A 23,296-nucleotide genomic window follows, 5' to 3' on the forward strand; every position below is an offset into this window, starting at 1 on the left:
TTAAAGGTGCATTATGTACTGTAATACTGACAGCTAGCGGTTGGGTTGGGAGAAACGGTCTCTTCGGTATTTTGAATTTGGACTACTGTACCCACTACTGTACATTACTTACCCATTACTTCTCCCGCCCCTCCTCAGACCCAACGCTCACGCGGGTTGCCAGATTGAGGGCACTCTGCAAGGACAATTGAAAATGGAAGGTGATGGCAGTGGGCGGAGTCACACAGAGGAAAACAAAAACAGACATTCTGACATGGAACACACATTTTGAAGCAGAATAACTGGCATTGTTTTTTTGTTTTTTGATCGAACTTAGCATGTTTCCTAAATATTTGCACATTTGTATACTTTGTACTGTAAAAAAAAAAATTGACATGTATGCCCTTTAAATGTATGCCTCAGATCTTTTTTTTTTTTTACTCGCTAGTGTAGTACTAGAGAAATGTTATTGGGGAGGGGTATACTTATTCTGCAAGCATTTGATTGGTTAGAAAGCCCAGAAGTGCAGGATGAATCATCAGTGTTTTTAATCATGTTTCCTGGTAGATGAAGAGTAAGTTTAAAAGCAAATATCTGTTAAAAGATTTTTTTTTTTTTTTTTTGGCTTTTAGGAGTACACTTGCATACAGATGATCTCCAACATAACAGATTTTGTAATGTGTTAAATAGGCTTACAGAACAGATTTCTGTGTGAAGCATTTGCAAAAAAAATTCTTTACAAAACTAGTTTTCAATTCGGCAAGACACTTTAAGAATGGGTTTATGAGAAATTCTTGTAAATTTCACAAATAATTGCAAACAAATGGCAAGTAGAATGTGAATTATACTCTAATAATCTTTATTTTATTAACAATCTTGTTGCAGATCCAGTCAGGTTTTAGACTCAGTATGAGCTTTTATTAGCATCTTATTTTTTTAAGCAGAGTTTAGAAAGTCTTACATTTAGTTTAATCAAATTTCAGGCCATAAAAAGTTAAATATAGTAAAATATGGCCCGGTTTCATAGACAGGGCTTAGTCTAAACCACAGTTCAAGCCATAGTTCAATTAAGACATTTAAGTAATTTTTATAAACTTGCCTTAGAAAAAAATTGCTGGTGTGCATCTTGAGACAAAACAAAGGCACTGGCATGTTTTAAGATCAGTCAGTGCAAGTTTCAGTTGAAACCGCTCAGACTTATACTTTAGTCTAGGACTAGGCTTGAGCCTTGTCTGTTAAACCGGGGGCAAAAGGCTTAATTATTTTAAAAGGACTTAAATTTAGGGAGAAATTCCAATCCCCAACTTATTAAACTTAAAAAGTCTGTGACTCAATTAAATAGATGTGAGCTCTGATTGTTCAAAGTTAGAGCAGTTTGCAATCAGTGAAGATCCCACATTAATCCTAACGTTTGCTTATGATGCACCTTTGATGAACCGACAATGTTTACATTATGGTTTTTATACAGTAGTATGCTGTAGATGGTTGTAAGAGTGCATATTTTATGTCTCATCTTTTTGAATGAGCAGCTGGAAGTTGTAAAGCATGATTAATCTCAGGCTTGTTTATGATTAAAAATATGTTGTCCTTGCTATTATTGGTTTTTAAACAAATCTTTTTTTATTGCCTTTCTTTATAGACACACTATCATGTCAGATATAATTGATGGGACAATCCTACCGATCATCAAGGTCATGTAGGCTCTTCTGTCTTTAAATGAGGGTACAGCGTGTCTTCTCTTACAGTAACATGTGGCTGTTGATGTGATGGCCGTCCCATGCTGGAGTCAAGCGTATCGTATCCGCTTACAGAAAAACACACGCTTATGGGTGAGCCACTGTCTCAGTACGGGACCCTACATTATACCCCCTTGCCGCCGGCCGGGGTATTTTTATCATAGCATGCCTGGGCACAGGAGGAGGAGGAGGAGGACAGTATCTGGTTCTTCAGGGCTTGGGTTTCTCGACAGCTGAGACTGCTCCTGTGCGCTTTGATTGTCTCCTGTCTTTCACTGTGACCCATTCATTCATTCTGTGCGCCTCTTCTCTCCGTACCTCCGTCTCCTTCATTTATTTCCTGTGACGACCTGTTTCGGTCCTGCCCCAAACTACACACAGTTCACTAGTGAAGTCCCTAAATGTGTAAGTTTATCATGTAGAAGTAATGAATGAGTGTTTAAGATGTAAATCTGTTCAAAAAGTCTATTTAATAAAAATGCATTTTAAGAGCCCTATTCCATTCATTTGTGCTTTATGAACAAAGCGAACATCTTTAATGCCACCTAAGAAATGCTTCAAACTGAATTGCAAAAATAAAGATCATTTATGATAGTTTTTCAAACAGTCCTACATCTGTCTTCTGTTCTTCAGACAGTTTCACCTCCAGTTCACACAGTTGTTAGAGCCAGGTGTTGATATCTGATCTATGTTGGTGAAGATGTATTAACTTTGGGAAAAATTACAAACTCTAATATTTTTAGTGTACACATCATGGATGTATATCTATCTATATCTAAAAATGTATCTATATTTTTAGATTCAGGAATATCTTTTCCCAAAGTTTTTGTTCTGTAGTCCAAATACACCCCAAAGTCTGCATTTTCTTAACCTTCTTTGAAACGACGTTTTGCAAAATGAGTTTATATTAAAGGGGTCATCGGATGCAAAATTCACATTTCAAGTTGTCTGAACATAAATGTGTGTTGGAAGTATGTGTACACATCCATCCTATAATTATAGATTATAAAAATCCACCCAGTGTTTTGTTTTTTTTCCCCTTTCTCAAATCAGGCTGTTCTGAGATTCCTGTCAGAGTACAGACCGCTCCCACGAGAGTTGATTGACAAGACCGTCTTACCTTAGGCCCGCCCTGAGTGAGCTGAGACCTGTCTGCCTCCGGTGCAGGGGAAGACGAGATGTCTAAGATTAAGCGATTGAGGTGTTTAGTTGGATGTAATAATGAATATAGCAGTCGTCATTTACTCCTGACATCTGAGCTGCTGAAGACGCAGAGGATTAACGTTACTTTCACTTTGAAGTCAATGTGCCGATCCCAGATCTGCCTAAATGTGTCTATGTTCACCCGAATCATGTGATCCAGCTTCATCTACAGAAGAACGGAGTATAAGGGTTTTTCTTATGAATCTTTGCAAATCGCCTTTCCTAATAATGTACTAGTTAGCCAGTTTCGCGGGGAAGGGTCAGCAGAGCTCATTAGCATTTAAAGGGACATGAACTAGAATGGCTTGCTGAAAACAGCTGATTTTGACAGGTTTAAAAAGGTGTTTTTTTACACTACCATTGAGAAATTTTAACCAAAGTATGTTATGGACTTTTAATTAAGACCCTAAATAATCATATCAACTTGTGCTTAATGGGCATCCGATGACCCCTTTAAGAAAATGAAAACAAAGATTGGGAAACAAAAAGTTGCAATTGTCATATGTCTAAATTTGATCAAGAAATGATGTCCAAATTATGTAATTGCAATATATTTGCAGATATTTTAAATCTTTACTACTTTCACCTGTATTTTCTTAAACATTTGTGCTAAAACGTCACTCTAGAATTTTGTGCTTCATGTAAAAATCTGGAATCTGTAAGTGTCATTGTATCCAAAAATTATTCCACTGGAAAACTGTTCAGTATTATTATTTTATTTATTTTTTTTAAATGGAAAAAAAAAATCAATAATAATATATATAATAACATTTAATACTGTCTGTATAATATTGAGTTTTAGTAGTCTATATGTGCATTTAAATGAAATTGATGAAATATTTTTACACACCATTGTCAAAATTCCAATATTGTTTAAGTGTATCTGAAAATCTTTTACGACCGGCCTACAGAATCACACACACACTAGATATTGACTCTGTGAGATCAGATCTAATGTAAGAGGCATTAGCGAGATGCGGTGCATTAGACTGAATGGAGATATGAGCTGATGAGATGAGGAGCTGAGTGTCGTCCTGACAGCGATGATCAGATACTGCTGCTCTATCCATGTCCATGAGTGTTACCACACCGGCTTTTCTTGCTCAGAAATGGTCTTCAGTGGTGGCTGATGAACACAGCCATGCATTTAAGATGAAGTATGAGCATCTTATGCATCCACTGACACAATTCTCCTTTACCAAACATTCCTCAGGGCTTTTAGTCCACAAATGTGCTCAGTTAGAGCAAAAACACGCAATATGGTGGAATATTCCCACCTTCTGAATAAAACAGCCAATCGCTAATCGTTCTGAGACGCACGCTTAGGACCGTGAATGCGCATTGACTGGGCTAGCCTAAAAATATTCTTACTGCAAACGGTAGTTGTCAGATTTCATTGGTCATTTCAAATATGAAGTTTAATCGTAAGCTTGCTAAACAGAATTTGATGTTCCCCATTCAAAGACACAGGAGTGCATGCATGACTGAAAAAGCTGAACGAGAGGTGTTTCAAAGATGGCCGCCACACGCAATTAATTGCTTGAAGGGATTTTGATAAATATTTTGACTGAGGAAACATGAATACAATACACTATTCCATGATTTATCCGTGTTCAAGCCATCTTGTGTTTTTTCATAAGAATAAAATATATATTTATAATGCAGTGCTGATTGACATGGCATTATCACTGTATAGAATTGTCTCATTCAAATTTTCAGTAATTAAAAAATTTGGTTTAAATGCGCCAATTTCTTAAAGGGGTCCTATTATGCTCTTTTACAAAGTCTTGGTTTTGTTTTGGGGGTGTACTCGAACATGCTCTCATGCTTGGTGGTTTGAAAAGGGCATTATTTTTCACATAATTTACATGATTACAATACCTTTCTCCCCAGCCTGACAAAAACGACTCTATTAGTTCCGGGGTGATGAAGGCCCGCCTTCCGAAAATCGAAATGTGTTGTGATTGGTTAGCTGTCCCAGTGCGTTGTGATTGGTGTTTCAGTATTGCCCCGCCCCTTGCCAGAACAGCAAGTTTGTCAATATTGCCATATCAATTCAGACCCCGAGAATATTGAACAAGAGGATTGCGCAGAACATTTGCACACACAGATATTGCAAGACATATTAAAGTGGTAATGTTATAGTTGTTGTGTTTTTTTGGCTAAATCACGTTTTAGATGGGATGTCAACAACAGCTTAAAAATAACTGCATTTACTATGTACAGATAAGAGCAATGGTAATATGTATTGTGTTTATTGTTCTTTAATTCTAACATTATAACATGGATTACAGTGAAACTGTTATACAGTTGAATTTATTTATACCATAGTCCCACTTACACTATTTGAAGCAGCATATATATATGCAAAATAATTCTCTGCCAGCAGGAGGCGCTGTTGGGAGAGAGCGAGGTTTCCACGGGAACGCTGGCACAAAACAGAGCTCTGCTCACAAACGCTGCTTTATCAGACATTATATGCAAGATTAAATGAAAATTACATCCAAAATGTTCTGAAAATAGTTGGTTTCCATCAGAAATACAGTGATATAAAAACACCCGCACCGGGTTTTGATTTTGAAACGTGCAGTGCTGCTCAGCCCCCAACCATTCAAATTTCTGTAGGCGGGATTTACAATTTGTGATGTCATAAATACAGGAAAACAACGCTGTAGTCCAAACGAGCCGTTCGCTGTAGTTCTTGCAAAGGGATTTTTTAAAAACAAAATACCTCTCTTTGGAGTGGACTTTGAGATTAGTAACTTTGTAGATCGTTTTATGCCCAAACACACACCCTACACACTGACTAACATTCAAAAAGTCAAAAAGCATAATAGCACCCCTTTAAAGTGCTTTTTGTATTTTTGCTTTCTTGGAAAATAAATAAAAATCAATTACATTTCATGAAATTTTTTTTGTAAATACATATAACAATATTGTAACAATATTTTTGTTAATATAATTAATTATTAATTCATAAATTAAGAGACCTTTACTTTTTTCTTTTCTTTTTTTTATAGATGCTTCTGCATAGTTGTTAGATTGGTTAGAAAAGTTCAAATATGAAGCAGTGAAGCATATTTATTAATAATAATAATAATAATAATAATAATGTGTTCTTTTAGTGAGTCTTTTTCCTTCAATGTGATTTCACCTTACTTTATGCCACCAGCTACTATTAAAAAAAAACAAATCTAATAAATGATGAATTAGAAATTTAAAACATGTTCATCACAGAGGTGTAATTAAGTTGTTGTTTGTATGTAATGCATTTTTGTGGAATTGTATAAATGAATAGATCCAGATGCATAAATGAGTGTCATGTCTTCAACCCTTATATAGAAGTTTTAATTTTCATGTAAATTCTTTGGAGAGATCTAATGATAGCTGTTCATTTGCATGTCTGGCGTGCAGTACACACTTTAAGACCGATTCATTGGGGGAATATTATGACAGGCAGCAGAAGCAGAAAGTGTGTGTGACTCCTTAGGCCAGTGCTGTGCCATCACTAAACTGTCCTCCCCCAGATGCTATTTATAGTAAAAGTCTACCTCAGAGACATCGGCAAAGAAGAAATGCATCTATAATTAAACTGAGCCTCTCTCTCTCACGCTCTTATACACACTGTCCTTTACTTCCCCTTTTCAGTGTTTATTTATATTGCTTTAATTATTATTCAGATAGTATTTATTTTCTCTTACCTCTGACCCGGTGTGTTGTTCTGTCCACGAGCTGCTACATTATTTATTATTTATTATTATTTAGTCATTTAGCAGATGCTTTTATCCAAAGCGACTTACAAATGAAGTCTATATAACATCAACAAACAAAGAAAAGTGTTTCTGAGCTGTTTGGCCCACTACGGAATTTTGGGAATTTTTTACAGTAACAGCATAGAATTCCTTCCAGTACTTTGAAGTACCAAATACCACAGTATGTAAATATGGTATTTAAACAGTACAGTGGTGTACTGAAATACCATAGATATCGGTATCGGTATCTGTATCGGTATCGGTAGCAGCGTTATTGCAGTCAGCTAAAACCATAAAATAACACTTTCATTATTTGAAAAAAAAATGGACAAATTAATAAACGATTAATAAAACGTACGAAAAACATCCATTTTTATTTCAGCTAGCTGTCAAGGAAACATTTCTTATTTTTATTTAGTTCGGCTAAATAAAAAAAAATGAAGAAAAACTATATAGACACATTTAAAGGGGAAAAAAAAGAATACAATTGAAAAAATTCGCCCAAACAATACTTACGTAATATGTTCAACTAAATTAAAAAAAAAAAAAACATGGAGCGTATAAAAACTAACTAATGGTATATCAATTATACTAAAATAACCCTGGTCTGTAGAATGTATTTTTAATATTTTTTTTAACATCTGTTTCTTTAAGGGACTTATCTGTGTCTTTTCCATTCTGAACTCTTTCTTTGTAATTCTGATGGAATCTGAAGCCACAGAATGTAGTGAAAAGTCCATATGATTCAAACATCCTTCATTCATAAAGTTCTACAGATCATCTGTCTCTTTCATGCTCTTTATTACAGATTTTGACTCATTTGATCATTCTTTCAGCAGCTAATAAGGTTTAACATGTAAATGTATTTAGCAGGTTACGCTGCTTTTCTATAAGAATCAAGAAAATGCAAGTCATGAGATTCTGTCTTGGCTTTTATATACAGAATAGCATCATACACCGTGGATAATACTTTGGCTTTTTCTTTCCACAGATAATGAACTGTAGAGTTATTCTTAGTCATTCTTTTTCTTTAGAGTTAACATGGGTAAACGTGATTTCGTGTTTGACTGGGCCTTGACGTCTCAGTTCTGCAGTCTGTAGTCATTACTATGTTTTTCTCTGGACGTGTCCGTGTCCGTGGGAGGGATGAGTTATTCAATTGTTGTGCTTAATTTGTCACAAATGGAGTGCTGGCCAAAATATAACTTTTTCAATAATTCAAGCATTCATTCAGCCAAATCTGCTTCAATATCTAGGCGAATTTCACGAAAATTAAATATCACCGCAGAATCAAAAGTGATTAAAAATCCGTTTTCAGTACAAAATAAAATAGTCTTTGTGTAGTACTGCTTTTATATTTTACTGCTTTTGCATGTTTCTGCACATCATGATTTTTATTATGTCTCGTTAAAATAATTCTACCGACTTTTTCACATTGCAGTAGATAGTAGGTGTGTAACAATTCACGTGTATTCAAATGCAATGAAATATTGAATTGTTTTGGTGAGCTTTTTAAAATGCAAATAGAAAAATTGTTCATAATTTATAATGCATCCATATTTAGCAAACAGTCTCACCCTGGTTGAACCAACATCTATTGTTTATGAAAAAATGTCACAATGGCAGGCTCCATCAGAATAATCATCCAAAACATGCATCATTTTCTTAATATGATAAGGTGAAATACGAGCCGACCATTTCTTGCTGCCGTTCTGTCTCCCAGATTGCTAACCGTCCTTTATTGTGTTTTATTTTTCCACCTGTTGAGAACAAGCAGATATGTTTGGCTTTTCTCCAGAGCATTCAGCGGTTACTTTCCACCTCGTTCCCATCCTCCCTTCTGTTGTGACACGTCCTTGTGTGGAAGAGCAAACCGCCAGAACTAGTTTAATCCTCACTGTTGCACTACTAGTTTCAGACCCCCGAGCCATGCTACGACAAACCTCTGAATCCACACGCTGACTCTTCCCTGCTGAGGTTTTGCACGGTTCATGATTCCGAATGTTTGTTAATCCACCCTTTTATGATGTTTATGATGCTTTCCAGATGACGCGCTCTTTAATGTGGACTCTGTATACTAATCATTGCTTGTTATATTTAATGTCATGGAAGCAGAAGGTACATGTGACCTCTGCCATGTTTAATGTGTCTGTCTTCTCTCTGCAGCTCTTATTTTCCTCTTTTATCTGGTCTTCTATGGCTTCCTGGCGGGAATGTTCAGTCTCACCATGTGGGTGATGCTACAGACACTGGATGAGCACACTCCCAAATACAGGGACCGAGTGGCCAATCCAGGTGAAAAGCCCACAGCATTAACACAGTATTCTTTGTTAAAACCCTTTGGAACAATGTTCTATGACAAGCACTAAACAAATCAAATGAAATAGGAAATCTAATTTTAAGCCAGTTTCATAGTTATCTTTTAATTGTTTTTGCATTTTTAACCAATTTTGTGTTTATTTGCACTCCACTGAATTGAGTCGAGTCATCTAGGTGTTTCATGTATAGAGAGAACCCACATACTGCATGTGTATTGTATCCTGGAGAAGCAGAAGCAGTATGATAGTATGCTATGGAAGCTTGTTTCTGCCAAATCTCTCAATTTTGACTTTTCTTTCTCGCAACTGCGAGACTAAATCTCAGAATTCTGACTACAGTTACAATACATTTATACAGTATAGCTCTCATTTGTTTTCTCCCACAATCACAGAATTGCCATATTAATTGCGAGAGATAAACAGAATCCCCCCCGAGTATGACCTGCTGTAACTTTCATAACAGGTCATTTGTACTTGTAGGTTTATTGGGGAATGTAGAGGGCCTTTAAATCTGTTCTAGATAAAACAGTAGGTGACAATGCACAAGGTTTATCTACTTGTACATACACTTGCGCTTTATTCTGTTAAAGCAAACCTGTCTATTGTCACAGCAATCTCGCATGTGAAACACTCAATCACGCCATATTTGCTAATTTTGCAATGCATATCTCTGTGAAACCACTGCTTGTTAAAACATTCCTCACTGACTGATGCATTCAACACTACTTTTGCTTTCTTTGCCTTTATGGTGTCTTTTTCTATATGTACATGGATGCTTTTTAGTGAAGGCAGACTCTGAAACATTATGGGAATATTTGAGGTGGTTTACTGTACTAAGATTTACTGTTATATACATATCTCTGCGTGTATGTGTAATTATAAATGTCTGTGTATGTTATTTATAGCGTAGCCTATTTATACAAGAAGGCTGTATGATGCGATCATACTCGAAATGCTTCAACTCAAGCATGATTTTAAACTATTTCAAATGAAAGTGTTTGAAATAATATTTTAATTATGTAAAATATGACCACATGATGCACAGCAAGAATCAGATCAATACCTGCCTTGAGGATTTATTGATCTGCTCACTTACAGCAGGTAATGGTTCTTAAAAGGATTTATAAATCCCCAAAATCATTTAAGAACACTTTTTTGTGTGTGTGTGTGAATAACATTGAGAGTAACAGGACAGACAGAATGTGCAGTAGAGGTCTAATGCACTATTTTTACCGGTAGCTCCATTGCAATCAGAACACAACAGCAGTCTCGGCAGTGTTGCACATCATGCATTAGCCTCCCCCACACTCTCACTCTGACACACACACAGCGGCGCACACTGCAGCCCCCACACACTTGTATACAGTGATTGCGATGAGAGCGCTCCAGTTCCATCCTCTTGCTCGATTATGAGCGCCGTTAAACCCGGCGAAGTGAGGCGCAGCTCACAGGTCTCTCTCTCTCTCTATCATTCATCCTTCCCCAAGTGTCAATTTATTCCTCCCACTGATCTTTTTTCTTTCCTCCCTCAGCCCCCCTCCTCCTTTACATCTTTTAGTTACAGAATGTTCTCAGAACAGATGCATTTGGACATCATTTCAGACGGTTTAGTGTGTCTTAATTATCAGTGACTGTTCCAAGCATGATTTTGAGGCGTTAATGAGCACGCATCAATAATTATAACCAAAAAGTGTTCTGATACAATAATAAAACGCACACAGTGAGCATTAGTACAACCCGAATTCTGGAAAAGTTGGGACGTTTTTTAAATTGACCACAGGCATCCAACATGTCTTTAGCCTCGTCCCTTACGCACCGATATTTCTCCAGTTTCTCTGAATCTTTGGATGTTATGCTAGATGTTCTCCCAGCTGAATCTTTTCCAAATTTCTTGCTTTTTCAGCCCTTTGTTGCCTCCATGACAACTATTTTGAGACCTGTAGCTTATAAAATTGTAATAAACTAATATTATAATAAAATTGCTAAATATCTCAATTTAAACATTTGTTATGTTATCTATGTTCTATTGTGAATACAATATTGGCTCATGTGATTTGAAAGGCTTTGTTTTCATTTTATTCAAATTTAAAAAACATCTCAACATTTCTGGAATTCGGGTTGTGCAAGTGTTAGGTGCATCATTTTGAAAACATTTAATTATACACATATAAATGATAAATTGTAGCACTTTATTTTAAGGACCAATTCTCACTATTAACTTGCTTGCGTATTGGCTGTTTATTAGTACTTATAAAGCACATATTAATGCCTTATTCTGCATGACCATGTTTTAGATCCCTTAATCCTACCCCATACCTAAACTTAACAACTACCTTGCTATTACTAAGCTGCAAATTAGGAGTTTATTGAAGCTGTAGTTAAAAGTTAGATAATAGTGAGACCTTAAAATAAAGTGTGACCTGATAAATGTCTGAAATTCCCACATGGAAAAGCTGGAAATGTAAGAGAGTTGAATTTATTATAATTATTATTATTTTTTTGATACCAAAAGATTTCAAAATTCCCTTTTTAGATATACATTTTTTTGTAGCTATGCTTACCTCTTTAAAAAAGATAGAAATTAGCAGCAAGTAAATTGAGTTTTGCAAATCCTTGTATGGCCAGAATGAAAGACTGGAAAATTAATGAAGGTGAAAAGAATAGGGATTCAGTTTTGAAGGAATCTTGCATGGATAATTTTGAAGTATTGTAAATGAGAAACAAGAAAACATTCTAATAATGACACAATGTGCACACAAATGGGAGTCTTGATAACATGAATGTGCTATAATCGCTATTAATTTGTATTATGTTCATCTGCATGGCATATTTTGTCCACAGGGCTGATGATCAGGCCGAGGTCCTTGGAAATTAAATTTAACCGATCGATTCCCCAGCAATACAACAAGTATGTGCAGCACCTGGAGTCGTTCCTGCAGCGTGAGTCTCATCACTTTACCTCTCTATATCTTTGCCTTGTCACAGTATAAAATGATCATGAACACAGCACCACCTGAACCTAATCCGATAAATCAGAGGATACTTTAACCCCCCATCCATAACCAGAGTTTGAGTCAAGAACCTCCAAGACTCAGACCAAGCAAGACTACCTAAAACCCAGAACAGTGCTAGGCCTTCCAAGACTGAGACCAATGTCAGGCCTCCCCATAACCCAATCAAACCTAGATCTCCTAATACCAGCCCCCTATAACCTAGACCAGGGGTGTATTCCAGAAAGCAGTTTATGTGACATACCCAGGTATGTTTGTGGATAAGTGAGTGGATAACCTCAGATTTCGGTTCCAAAATCGGACGTAACTTTCAGGGTATGCAAGTAACCATAGTAGCTTGCTCTGAAGATAACCTGCAGGTTATGTTCTAGGGTTAGTTCACTTCAGAGCTATCAGCGCATGCGTGATCTACTGACGAGCCTTCAGTGGGCGTGACATAGCGCACAACATTATATATTATTACAATATAGTTATGTAATATAGCTTACTCTATACGTACTCTATACGTGTGTGTGTGTGTGTGTGTGTGTGTATATATACAGTATGTATATGTATATGTATATATATATGATGACCATTGAACAAAAGAAGAAGAAAGAAACAGCATGGTGCGCTGCTTCTTAGCGTCCGTTTCCATAGTGATTCGTCGTTCTGTTTAGAATGTCTTGTCTTAACCAGGAGCATACTCTGAGTTGAATGAACTTACTCCCGGACGTGTTTTTGGAACCCACATACCTCGAGTTAGCAGGTTTTGTGTTAATCAACTGAAAGTTCAGGGTTTAGCTGACAGTAAGTTAACCATGCTTCCTGAAATACACCCCAGGGCTTCTCAATTCTTGTCCTCGAGGTCCAGTTTCCTGCAAAGTTTAGCTTTGACTTTAATCAAACTCACCTGCCTGTAACTTTCTAGTTATCTTGAAGACATTGAGTAGCTTGTTCAGTTGTGTTTGATTAGTGTTGGAGCGAACTCTTGACCGAGACCCAGAGTAAGACTAGACCTTTCGAGAACCAGATCCAGACCATGAGCTAATGATCCAAGAACCAGGTGGTCCATTTTAATGATTTAAAATAGAAAACCTACAGCGCCTTGTGAATGTATTCATACCTCTGTTTTTTTCACGTTTTATGTTGCTGCCTTATGTTAACAGCTTTAAATTAGTTTATTTTTCTACATCAGTCTACACTCCATACACCATATTGACAAAGCAAAAACAAAATTGTCAGAACTTTGACAAATGTAAACAAATAAAAAAACTGAAATAAGTACATTGCATAAGTATGCATATCCTTAACTATATATTTAGCTGAAGCCCCTTTACAGCCTCAAGTCTTTTTTTGTTTTGTTTGATGCAACAAGCTTTGCTCATCAACATTTGACAATTATCTGCCATTTGTCTCCTCACCTCTTCACCTCTCAGGCTCTGTCAGGTTGGATGGGGGCAGACGCACATTTTCAGGTTTCTCCAGAAATTGATTGGGTTCAAGCTCAGGCTGTGGCTGGGCCACTAAAGGACATTCACAGCGTTGTGTATAAGTCACTCTTGCTGTGTGTTTAGGTCCATTGTCCTGTTGGAAGGTAAACATTCTGCCCGTCTGAGGTTCTGATTGCTCTGGACTGGGTTTTCATTAAGGCTATCTCAATATTTTGGTGCATTGAGCTTTTCTTATACTCAAATGAGTCCCTCAGTCCCTGCCGCTGAAAAACAGCCCCACAGCACGAGGCTGCTACCAGCACACTTTACTTTTGGGATGGTACTCTGCAGGTGATGAGCAGAGCTGGTTTCCTTCAAACATGATGCTTAGAATTGAGGTTCATCAGACCAGATAATCTTGTTTCTCAGAGTCTGAGGGTCCTTTAGGTGCTTTTTTGCAAGTTCTAAATGTGTTTTTATGTGTCCACACTGAGGAGAGGATTGAGTTTGGCCACACTGCCATAAAGCCCAGATCGATGGAGTGTTGCAGTGGTGTTTGTCCTTCTGCATATACGATCATGGAGCTCAACTAGAGTGACCATCAGGTTCTTCGTCACCACTCTAACCAAAGCCCTTCTCCATCAATTACTCAGTTTGGTCAGGAGGCCAGCTCTAAGAAGAATCCTGGTTGTTTCAAACTTCTTCCATTAAGTGCAACAGAGACTATATGCTTCTGTGACCCTTCAGTGAAGCAGAATTTTTTTCTGAACTCTTCCCCAGATGTGTGGCTAGACACAAACCTGTTTCTGAGCTCTACAGACAGTTCTTTTGACCCCAGGGCTTGGTTTTTGCTCTGATATGCATTATCAGCTGTTGGACCTTTTATTAAGACACGTGTGCCTTTCCAAATCATACCCATTCAATTGAATTTACCACAGGTTACCTTCACTCAAAGTCTAGTAACACTACAAGCAATATGAATTCTTTTTTTTTTTTTTGCTTTACCATTATAGTGTATGGAGTGTAGATTGATGTGTAAAACAGTAATTTAAAGCAGTTTAACATTAAGGCAGCAACGTAAAATGTGGAAAAGAAAATTAAGGGGTATGAATACTTTCGCAAGGCACTGTATAAGCTCGTCAAAGCCTGAAGTCTTGTTAGGTTGAGGTAGTGTCACCTTTGGTAAAAAATAGACACCTTTTAGTACAAATGAGACCATAAGACAAGACCCACATCCATAAGACTGAGCTTTGAGATCCAGTTTAAGCCACATTTATGTGGTTTTGAGAGCTCTCAAGTGCACAAGAATTCAACTCCGCTAAGAACCAGCAAATATTATCTATGTGTGGGTGGATAAAAATGTTTGCAACAAATCCTATTTGAAGGATATTCTTAATATGGCCAGATTTTAGATACAATAAAGACACATTTTTACCAACTTGTTTTTGTAGCACTGTTGTTCATCAAGGTCATATTTGGGGCTAGCAAAAGCTACACTTAAGAATTTAGGAGGAGGACGAGGTGCTGCAGTCAGTAATTGTGAAAGAAATCAAGACTTAACTTAAAATCACCTATATTATCAATTTTACATTAGGTAGCGGCATAGTCAAAAACATTTTTATTTTAATCTCTCAGTACAAAAAAGCCTCTGGTTGGATGTTGTCTCCCACTGTTGATGGTTAAACGTACTTGAGTTTGCCTGTTAACTGCACAAATTATGATCAGCTGCATGCTATCACCACCCCACCTGAAAGCTCAAAAAGTTAAGTCTTTCTTGAATGGATCAGCTACAGATCAGCAACAGCAGTCACAAGTGACTCATTTAAGCACCCCATGCAATCAAAATTAGAGTCTTGTGGTTTTTAGTCCATGTCTATTAGTTTTGAGATCACGTGTATCTGCTAAAACCAACATATTTAAAGTCTTTCTTTCTTTCTTTTCTGGGCAAATTGAGCAGAAATATAGATGACATCATATCATGCTTATACACATTCCTGTCCGATAAAACACTTGCTCTTTCCTAATTCCACCAACTACTGATAAGCCATAGCAAATTGTGGTTTAGTGGTGTATCTGATGTTTGCCTACTTCCTTCTTGGAAGACAAGAACACCTCTTAAAGTCAATTTCCACTTGCATACTTTTGCGGAAATCCCACAACATCTCAGCACCCAAGTATGCAGCTAGTGATAAACACAAGTCCAAATTCCTCTATTACATGTCCGATGCCTAAATATAGATATCCTATTATATAGTAGATGAAAAACAGTATGTAAAACGAGTAGTATGTCTGTATTCGTAGTATTCATGAAACAGTAGACGAAGTGAACCCAGATGACCTGCTACTGAAGATTGTGAAGTGTAAATCTGATGGACACTTATCTATCCCATGAGGTCAAGGGAGAGGAGTTGTGAATGGCAGTGAAAGGTCACATGACAAAGCCAACATGGCGTCCTCTGCAATCTGCTACGTTTGTTGACAGTTCTATGTTGTCCTCCTTCCTCAAGATACAATGTCCCAAATCTAACTTCAAACAGAATGCAGAATTTAAACTAAAACTATTAGTTATTTAAACACCAGTACATACTTTTGATGTGTCCTGCCTCGACAACAAAATGAAATGTTCCAACACAGGAATGTTGTGCTTCTCAAGTCATATTTTGTGGTCTTCATATTTGGAGCTTTCAAAGACTTCCAAAATGGTCACACTTGTAGACAAGAAAGACATCTCCCAACCACACAATTGTCACAAATTACTGCTAAAGATTTCCAGCTTGGCACCTTTATCTCACGATCTACTCTCTCTCATCTGTTTCTTCAGTGTACAATGACTCTCTGCAGGAGGCGAACGAGGTCTGTCCCGATGATATATACTTTGAGCAAGACAATGTTGAGGAGAAGAAGGTTTGCCAGTTCAAGAGAAGTGTGCTACGACAGTGCTCTGGACTGGCTGATAGCAATTTTGGTTATTCCGAGGGTCAGCCATGCATCCTAGTCAAGATGAATCGAGTGAGTCACTGTTTTTATGCTCTCCCAGGTTCTCAACTCTGGCCCTCGAGATCCACTTTCCTGCAGAGTTTAGCTCCAACCTTGAGCAACCTCAACTGCCTGTAACTTTCTAGCAATCCTGATGACCTTGGAGCTAAACTCTGCATGAAAGTGGACCTCAAGGGCCAGAGTTGAGAACCCCTGTGTTAGCATATGTTCTCCAGACAAATTGAGCCACGGTGCTCATGCAAGGAAGCAAAACTTCCAATCCTGCATGCATTGTATTCCAGTCGCATTCTAGAAATTTAAGCATGTGATCGGACCTGTTTTTAGATTTAGAAGGATGTTTGTTCATTGTATATACTCCTTTGCAGGTGATTGGGCTTAGGCCACGAGGAGACCCGCATATCAGCTGCATAGCCAAGGTAATCCCAAATCACACTGTTACTAGCTTCAGAGTGTTCGATATCAGGATGAGTGTGACATGATGGAGCCAGTCTTAATTAATGTGCGTGAGTGTTTCCATCTTGCGTTTTCACACATCTGTTTGTATCTGGTCTCTCTCCACGCTGCCTATAGGGCCAGCAGTATTAATGGTGGGTAAGATTTCGGGCCCCAGCCCCCCATTGTATCCCTGGGGTGCTTATCCCCGGCCTTTTCCATCTCTTTGCTGCTTCTCTCCTGTACTGCTTTGTCTCTGGTGCTTTTAACCGCCCTCATTCTAGAAATGATGTATACCTTCAGATCCCCAGTCATCAAGAACATAATGCATAGTGTCTAGGTAAAGTAAATGTAGCTGTGGGTCCTTACACACCATGGGAACCCCTAAGGCCCTGTTTACTCCTGATATTAATGAGTTTCCGTTGATTCAGTCAAAAGATTTCCATTTACCTCTGGCATTCACATGCAAATTGTGGAACGCTCTAAACTACGAATGTGCATCACTGCATGTTCATTATCATGAATAGTGAAGAAATTTCCAGTCTTGTCAAATGTTTTCTTTTAATGCTGACCAGGGGTGTCCAGTCCTGTCCAGTCCAGGGTTTAGCGCCAACACACCTGCGTGGACATTTCTAGTTATCTTGAAGATCCTGATTAGCAGGTTCAGGTGCTTTTTATTAGGGCTAGAGCTCAAAGATGGAAGCTGGAAGATGGCCCTCTGTACTCTTAAAGGGATAGTTCTCCAAAAAATGAAAATTCTGTCATTAATTACTCACCCTCATGTTGTTCCAAACCCAAAATACTTTTGTTTATCTTCAGAACACATATTAAGATGTTTTTGATGAAATCCGAGAGCTTTCTGACCCTGCATAGATAGCAAAGTCACTACCACATTCAAGACCCAAAAACGTAACAAGGACGTCGATAAAATAGTCCATGTGACATCAGTGGTTCAACTGTAATTTTATGAAGCTTTATGTGCACAAAGAAAACAAAAATAAGGACTTTATTCAACCATTTCTTCTCTTCCATATCAGCCTTTTGGTGCACATTCATGACAGTACCACGGCACCTGCGTGTGCATTCCTTTGATTGCAAACATTTTCCACGTCAAAATGCCAGCTCCAGCATCAGCAGCACCACATGCATGTGACAAGGTAATATCGTGAACGCACGTCAAAGCTAGTTCCTATAACTACCCGGTGTGAAAGCCTCTTAAATTTAGCTCTTACATCACAGTAGGGTTTAACCCAGCACAATAGGAACTACCAGCAACATAAGTGTTCGCTGGTTGGCCAAACGCATACCATACAAAACATGGCACCCGTCATTTTTAAAAAGCCATGTAAACACACAGTTTACATATATTTACTCCCCAAACTAATTTCTTGAATGCCGCTCTTAAATGATGATGCTGTTGTCTGGTTTGCATCACTGCATTGTTCCTACTAGAAATATCAGTTTCTCAATTTTAATTGATTCTCATTTTTACAAAACAATATCGCTTCTTAAATCCTAAGAATCAATTAGTCTGCTCTATTTTCAGTTAATGAACGGAACATCGTAGCGTACCTCCCATCCAATAAATCGCAATAAGCTTTGTGCTTTGCTACTTTTGATATAAAAACAAAGTCTCATATTTCAAATTCTGTCCATTTTATTATAATATTCAGACAAAAAAAGACGCTATTTCGGTGCTGTTTAATGTGGAGAGACAGATCCCTGTAGCACCTCAGTTCAAGAGAATGTGCAGCGGAAAATGCACGTGAACTGATTAGGGCTGTGCGATTAATCGCATGCGATTTTGTCATAATTGCAGATGAATCGCCTGCGATAATGAATGCGATATTGCGTGGCTTGTCAGTGAACTACGCCTCGGTGTATTAAATGCCGCTCCATCAAACACATTCTGTGACCGGAAACTGATTAGTCAGCTAGAACAATTAACACTAGAGGAGCATTTCCCTAAATGTATGCACCGTACAACATTCATTATAATTTAATTTTTTTTTTACTGTGCTTCAATATTTATGTCAATGAAATCCGTCAAGTTTTTGACAACCATTTAAATTAGTAGAAATTGGAGTAGAAATATAATTTTCTAATTTAACGTTAAAGTTAGTTTTATAACTTCAATATTGTAAAAACTTCATTGTGTGATTTGTTTGTTTACAAATCGGTTATTTTTAACCTTTAATATAATAATGCTTTGGACTATCAGCATAAGGTCTGGTCCACTTTACAGCCTAATCTGCTCAAGAACAGCCTACTTAATTCGTGTGATTTAGTTCATCAAAATTTACCGTAGCAGTTCAGTACCATGTAATCATACCGTCAGGGTTGTCGAGGCCACAGTGATGTTTACTCTACAAATGCTTATTTAGCACTTGAGTTTGGATCACCATATCAGGTGTAAACAGGGCCCATTGCTACTGGGAATCGTCCACACATAAGTATACTATGGTCAAGTCAAATTCATGGTTTTTCAGGTTTCCCAATTGATTTTATTGACACAGCAATTTTTTCTTGCGAAACATTGTCTTTTGACCTTAGTAACCTCTTACGAACATGTCCACAAGCATCTAACTGATATCAGGGACCAGTTATGCAATGTTGGACCCATTTCAAACTTTGAGTAGTTCTATGCTGCAGATGTGAGACGTTCCTATCAGACCTGCCCTGTTTTTCTCTTGTCCCATGAGAACTTCTTTACCGCCCTTATCATTTTGTCATTTTTGTACCTCATGACTTCTGAGACCTCTCACCCATCTGACCCTTGAAGGTATACAGCGGACACAAGGAAGTGCCCTCTGCCCCTTAGGATCTCTGTGTCCTCTGAACTTTAATGCTTTTGCTCTTAAATTATGCCGATGGTTCCTGCTTTCAATCTTGCCATTTCTTACTAAAACTTCCACTAATAGAGACCTTGCAATGTTTCAATGGGACTTTCACACATGCAACTATTACATTTGCGTATTAACTGTTCCGGTGATATTACTGCTGATAGTATCTGTTATTCACATGCATTTTATGCATTTTGATAACATTTCTACAGCATACGTCATTAAAAACATGTTTGCTAAACATTGTTTCGCCAGCTATCGTTAAAAATATAGCGAATGTACAATAGGCTTCATTCAAGTCGTAAACAGACCATTCTAACATAAATCATTGTAATTTCTTTGACAATTGTTCGTTAAACCATTTTTGCGTAAAATATTCATAAAACACATGAAATTGTACACAAGTCAAATGAATTAGTAGTATTAACTGATTACGTGTAATCTGGATTATGTAAACAGATTCCAAAAATTAAGTACTTGTAATTAGATTATTACATTTTAAAATGCTCATACTTTTTTTTTTATTGATTTACATGATTGCAAATGATTTGCACAATAGCAATAAATTATTCTTAATCCCTAATTATTATTTTTCATCTTTTAAGTTTCCTTTTGTGCTTTTGTCTTTTAAACACATTGGATTCCCAAACTTTTTTTTGTCAGCCAAACTTCTTTCACCTAATATATTTATTTGAAGAACCTCCTGAGACACATTTGCATGTTCACGGTTCTCCAACGTTGGTTAATGGTCACATAACTTTGAGGTAAACGCACAAAATATTTCATCTTGTATTAGGGTTTTATTTTCATTTCACATTTGAATGATTTTTATTATTAGCTTTTCATTAAAGGGTTACTCGACCCCAAAATGAAAATTTTGTCATTAATCACTTACCTCCATGTCGTTCCAAACCCGTAAAAGCTTTGTTCGTTTTTGGAACACAATTTGAGAGATTTTGGATGAAAACCAGGAGGATTGTGACTGTCCCATTGACTGCCAAGTAAATACCCCTGTCAAGGCCCAGAAATGATGAAAGACCATCGTAATAATCCATCTGCCATCAGTGGTTCAACCGTAACGTTAGGAAGCGACGAGAATACTTTTTGTACCCAAAGAAAACAAAAATAACGACTTAAAAATATCCACTGAACGCAAACTGTGTACGCTGTTCTGTATCAGCCGTGCCACACGGATACACTGTTTTCGTTGAAATCAAAGTGTAAACACGCGTAGAAAAGTTAATCCAAGATTGAACCACTGATGGCAGATGGATTATTTTGGTGACGTCTTTCATACTTCTCTGGGCCTCGACAGTATTAATTACTTTGCAGTCAATGGGACAGTCACAAACCTCCCACTTTTCATCCAAAATATCTTAATTTGTGTTCCGAAGACGAACAAAGCTTTTACTGGTTTGGAACGAAATGGGGGGGAAAAGTGATTAATGACAATTTTCATTTTGGGGTGGAGTAAGCCTTTAAACTCATGAACCCCATGCAGTTCCTTCAAGCGCCCTAGTTTAAGAAACTCTGACGTTGATGTTCAATGCACTTGTTAATAACACCGAATAGAATATATTTTCTTTCTCTTTGTATTTTTATTAAAAAAATGGAACAAGATTATCCTGTTTAAATCAATGTGATGAGTTGGGTCAAAAGTAATCAAAGTAATCTAAAAGTAGTCTGATTATATTACCTAATATGTGTAATGCAGTGGATTACGCTACTAACTACAATTTTCGTCATGTAATCTGGAATCCGTAACGGACTGCAATTTGTACATAATCTACCCAACGTTTCCAGCAGGACCAACAATTTCAGAAGCTGATCCACATCTATTTCGTGCATGATTACCGAATGGAGAACACTGTTGAATTTACAGCAAAAGCTGTTTGTGTGAAAGCCACTAATGAAACAGCACATTTTCTGAGCTTCTGTGCTGATTCTTAATAATTACATTCTTTGAATTTGATTATTAAATCCTGAATCATGGTCTCAGACTACTGATGCTTTAAAATGTCTGTTTAAAATAGCTTCTTTTAGTGTTTTTATCATATTTTTCATTGGATAGCACTGTCTGCAAGCATGCATCACTATGAGCTATTATTAGATACTCAACCATTTCAGAAGCTTACGGCGAATCATCTCATTCGGTTCACTTAACGAAAGATGAACCACTTACTGAATGCACAGGAAGGTTAGAATCTTGTAACTGTTCCTGAACTGTGGAAACAGCTTGTTGCTTCCTGCTACTGCCGGATAAACGGTATGACTGTGATGGACTGCGAGCAGAGAGTTATGGATTCATGCGCTCGTATACAATACAAGATGCAAAATAAATTTCATTTGTAAGAACCCGTTTTCCCCTATTCAGTGTGGATTTGTGTTTAACCTGCTTTATTCAGAGATCTGCTGTCTGTGAATTTGAAGAGGGTGCTTATTTTTCTTTGTGTCATCAGTGTGAGTGATGTGAGCGCAGTCTGTTGCTACTGGCAACTGCACACGTGTCACATGACGCGTGTTGTCCGTAAAGTGCATCAGTGTGATCTCATCCTTTGTCGTGTTTCTCTCCTGACACAGAGAGAAACTCCCCTGCAGATGCAGTATTTCCCCACCGAGGGCAAACTCGACAAGAGTTACTTCCCCTATTATGGCAAGACATTGCATGTAAGTACAATAAAGCAAAAAGTGTTCATTGTATGGATGCACAACATACTAGTAAATATTGTCAGAATAATATATAAAATTGTGTAATATATAATATTGGTGTTTATTCACTTGAAAATATGTGTATTTTATGTATATAAAATATACATATTGTATGTGAAAATGTGGTTTCTATTCTACGTCGTATATTTGTACAAATAAATAAATAAAATATATAATAAATATTAAAATTGTTTATATATTAATAAAATATTTTTAAAGTGTTATATATTTATTTATTCTATGAATGGAAAATATGAATAATAATAATAAATATTTATTTTATTTTTTTTAATGATTGTATTGGTCTCATTCACGCTTTTAATGATAGAAGATAAAAACAGGGCTAAGTTTTAAGCACAAATATTTATATTATTATTAATATAAACTATGTATATTTTATGTATTGAATATATATGTATATTTTTTTTAAATGCGTAATACATTTTATTTTAATATTTATATTTTAAGTTGCATGTGTATTTTTAATGTGTAGAAGCATATGTGTGTGTGTGTGTGTGTGTATATATATGTGTATATGTGTATATATATATATATATATATATATATATGTATATGTGTGTGTGTGTGTGTATATATGTGTGTGTGTATATATATATATATATATATATATATATATATATATATATATATATATATATATATATATATATATATATATATATATATATATGTATATATGTATGTGTGTGTGTGTATATATGTGTGTATATATGTGTGTGTGTGTGTATATATATGTGTATATGTATATATATATATATGTGTGTGTATATATATGTGTGTGTGGGTGTGTATATATATATGTGTGTGTGTATATGTGTGTGTATATATATATATATATATATATATGTATGTATATATATGTGTGTGTATATGTATATGTGTA

General features: G+C 36.7%; 1 protein-coding gene across 2 annotated transcripts in view; it reads left to right on the top strand.

Annotated features, from left to right (window-relative positions):
• The window catches only part of LOC306853967 (sodium/potassium-transporting ATPase subunit beta-3-like), a 29,660-nt gene that overhangs the window by 4,724 nt on the left and 1,640 nt on the right, over positions 1–23,296 (top strand). Inside the window, exons 2-6 of one of the 2 annotated variants that reach the window (XM_079391695.1) lie at positions 8,837–8,965; positions 11,830–11,928; positions 16,233–16,420; positions 16,774–16,824; positions 22,264–22,350. In XM_079391695.1, the coding sequence (XP_079247821.1) occupies positions 8,837–8,965; positions 11,830–11,928; positions 16,233–16,420; positions 16,774–16,824; positions 22,264–22,350 (554 nt within the window). The remainder of the gene's footprint in view (positions 1–8,836; positions 8,966–11,829; positions 11,929–16,232; positions 16,421–16,773; positions 16,825–22,263; positions 22,351–23,296) is intronic. The other variant, XM_079391696.1, reaches the window with a different exon arrangement.

This window comes from Barbus barbus (genome assembly GCF_936440315.1).
Source record: "Barbus barbus genome assembly, chromosome: 34".
NCBI lineage: Eukaryota > Metazoa > Chordata > Actinopteri > Cypriniformes > Cyprinidae > Barbus > Barbus barbus.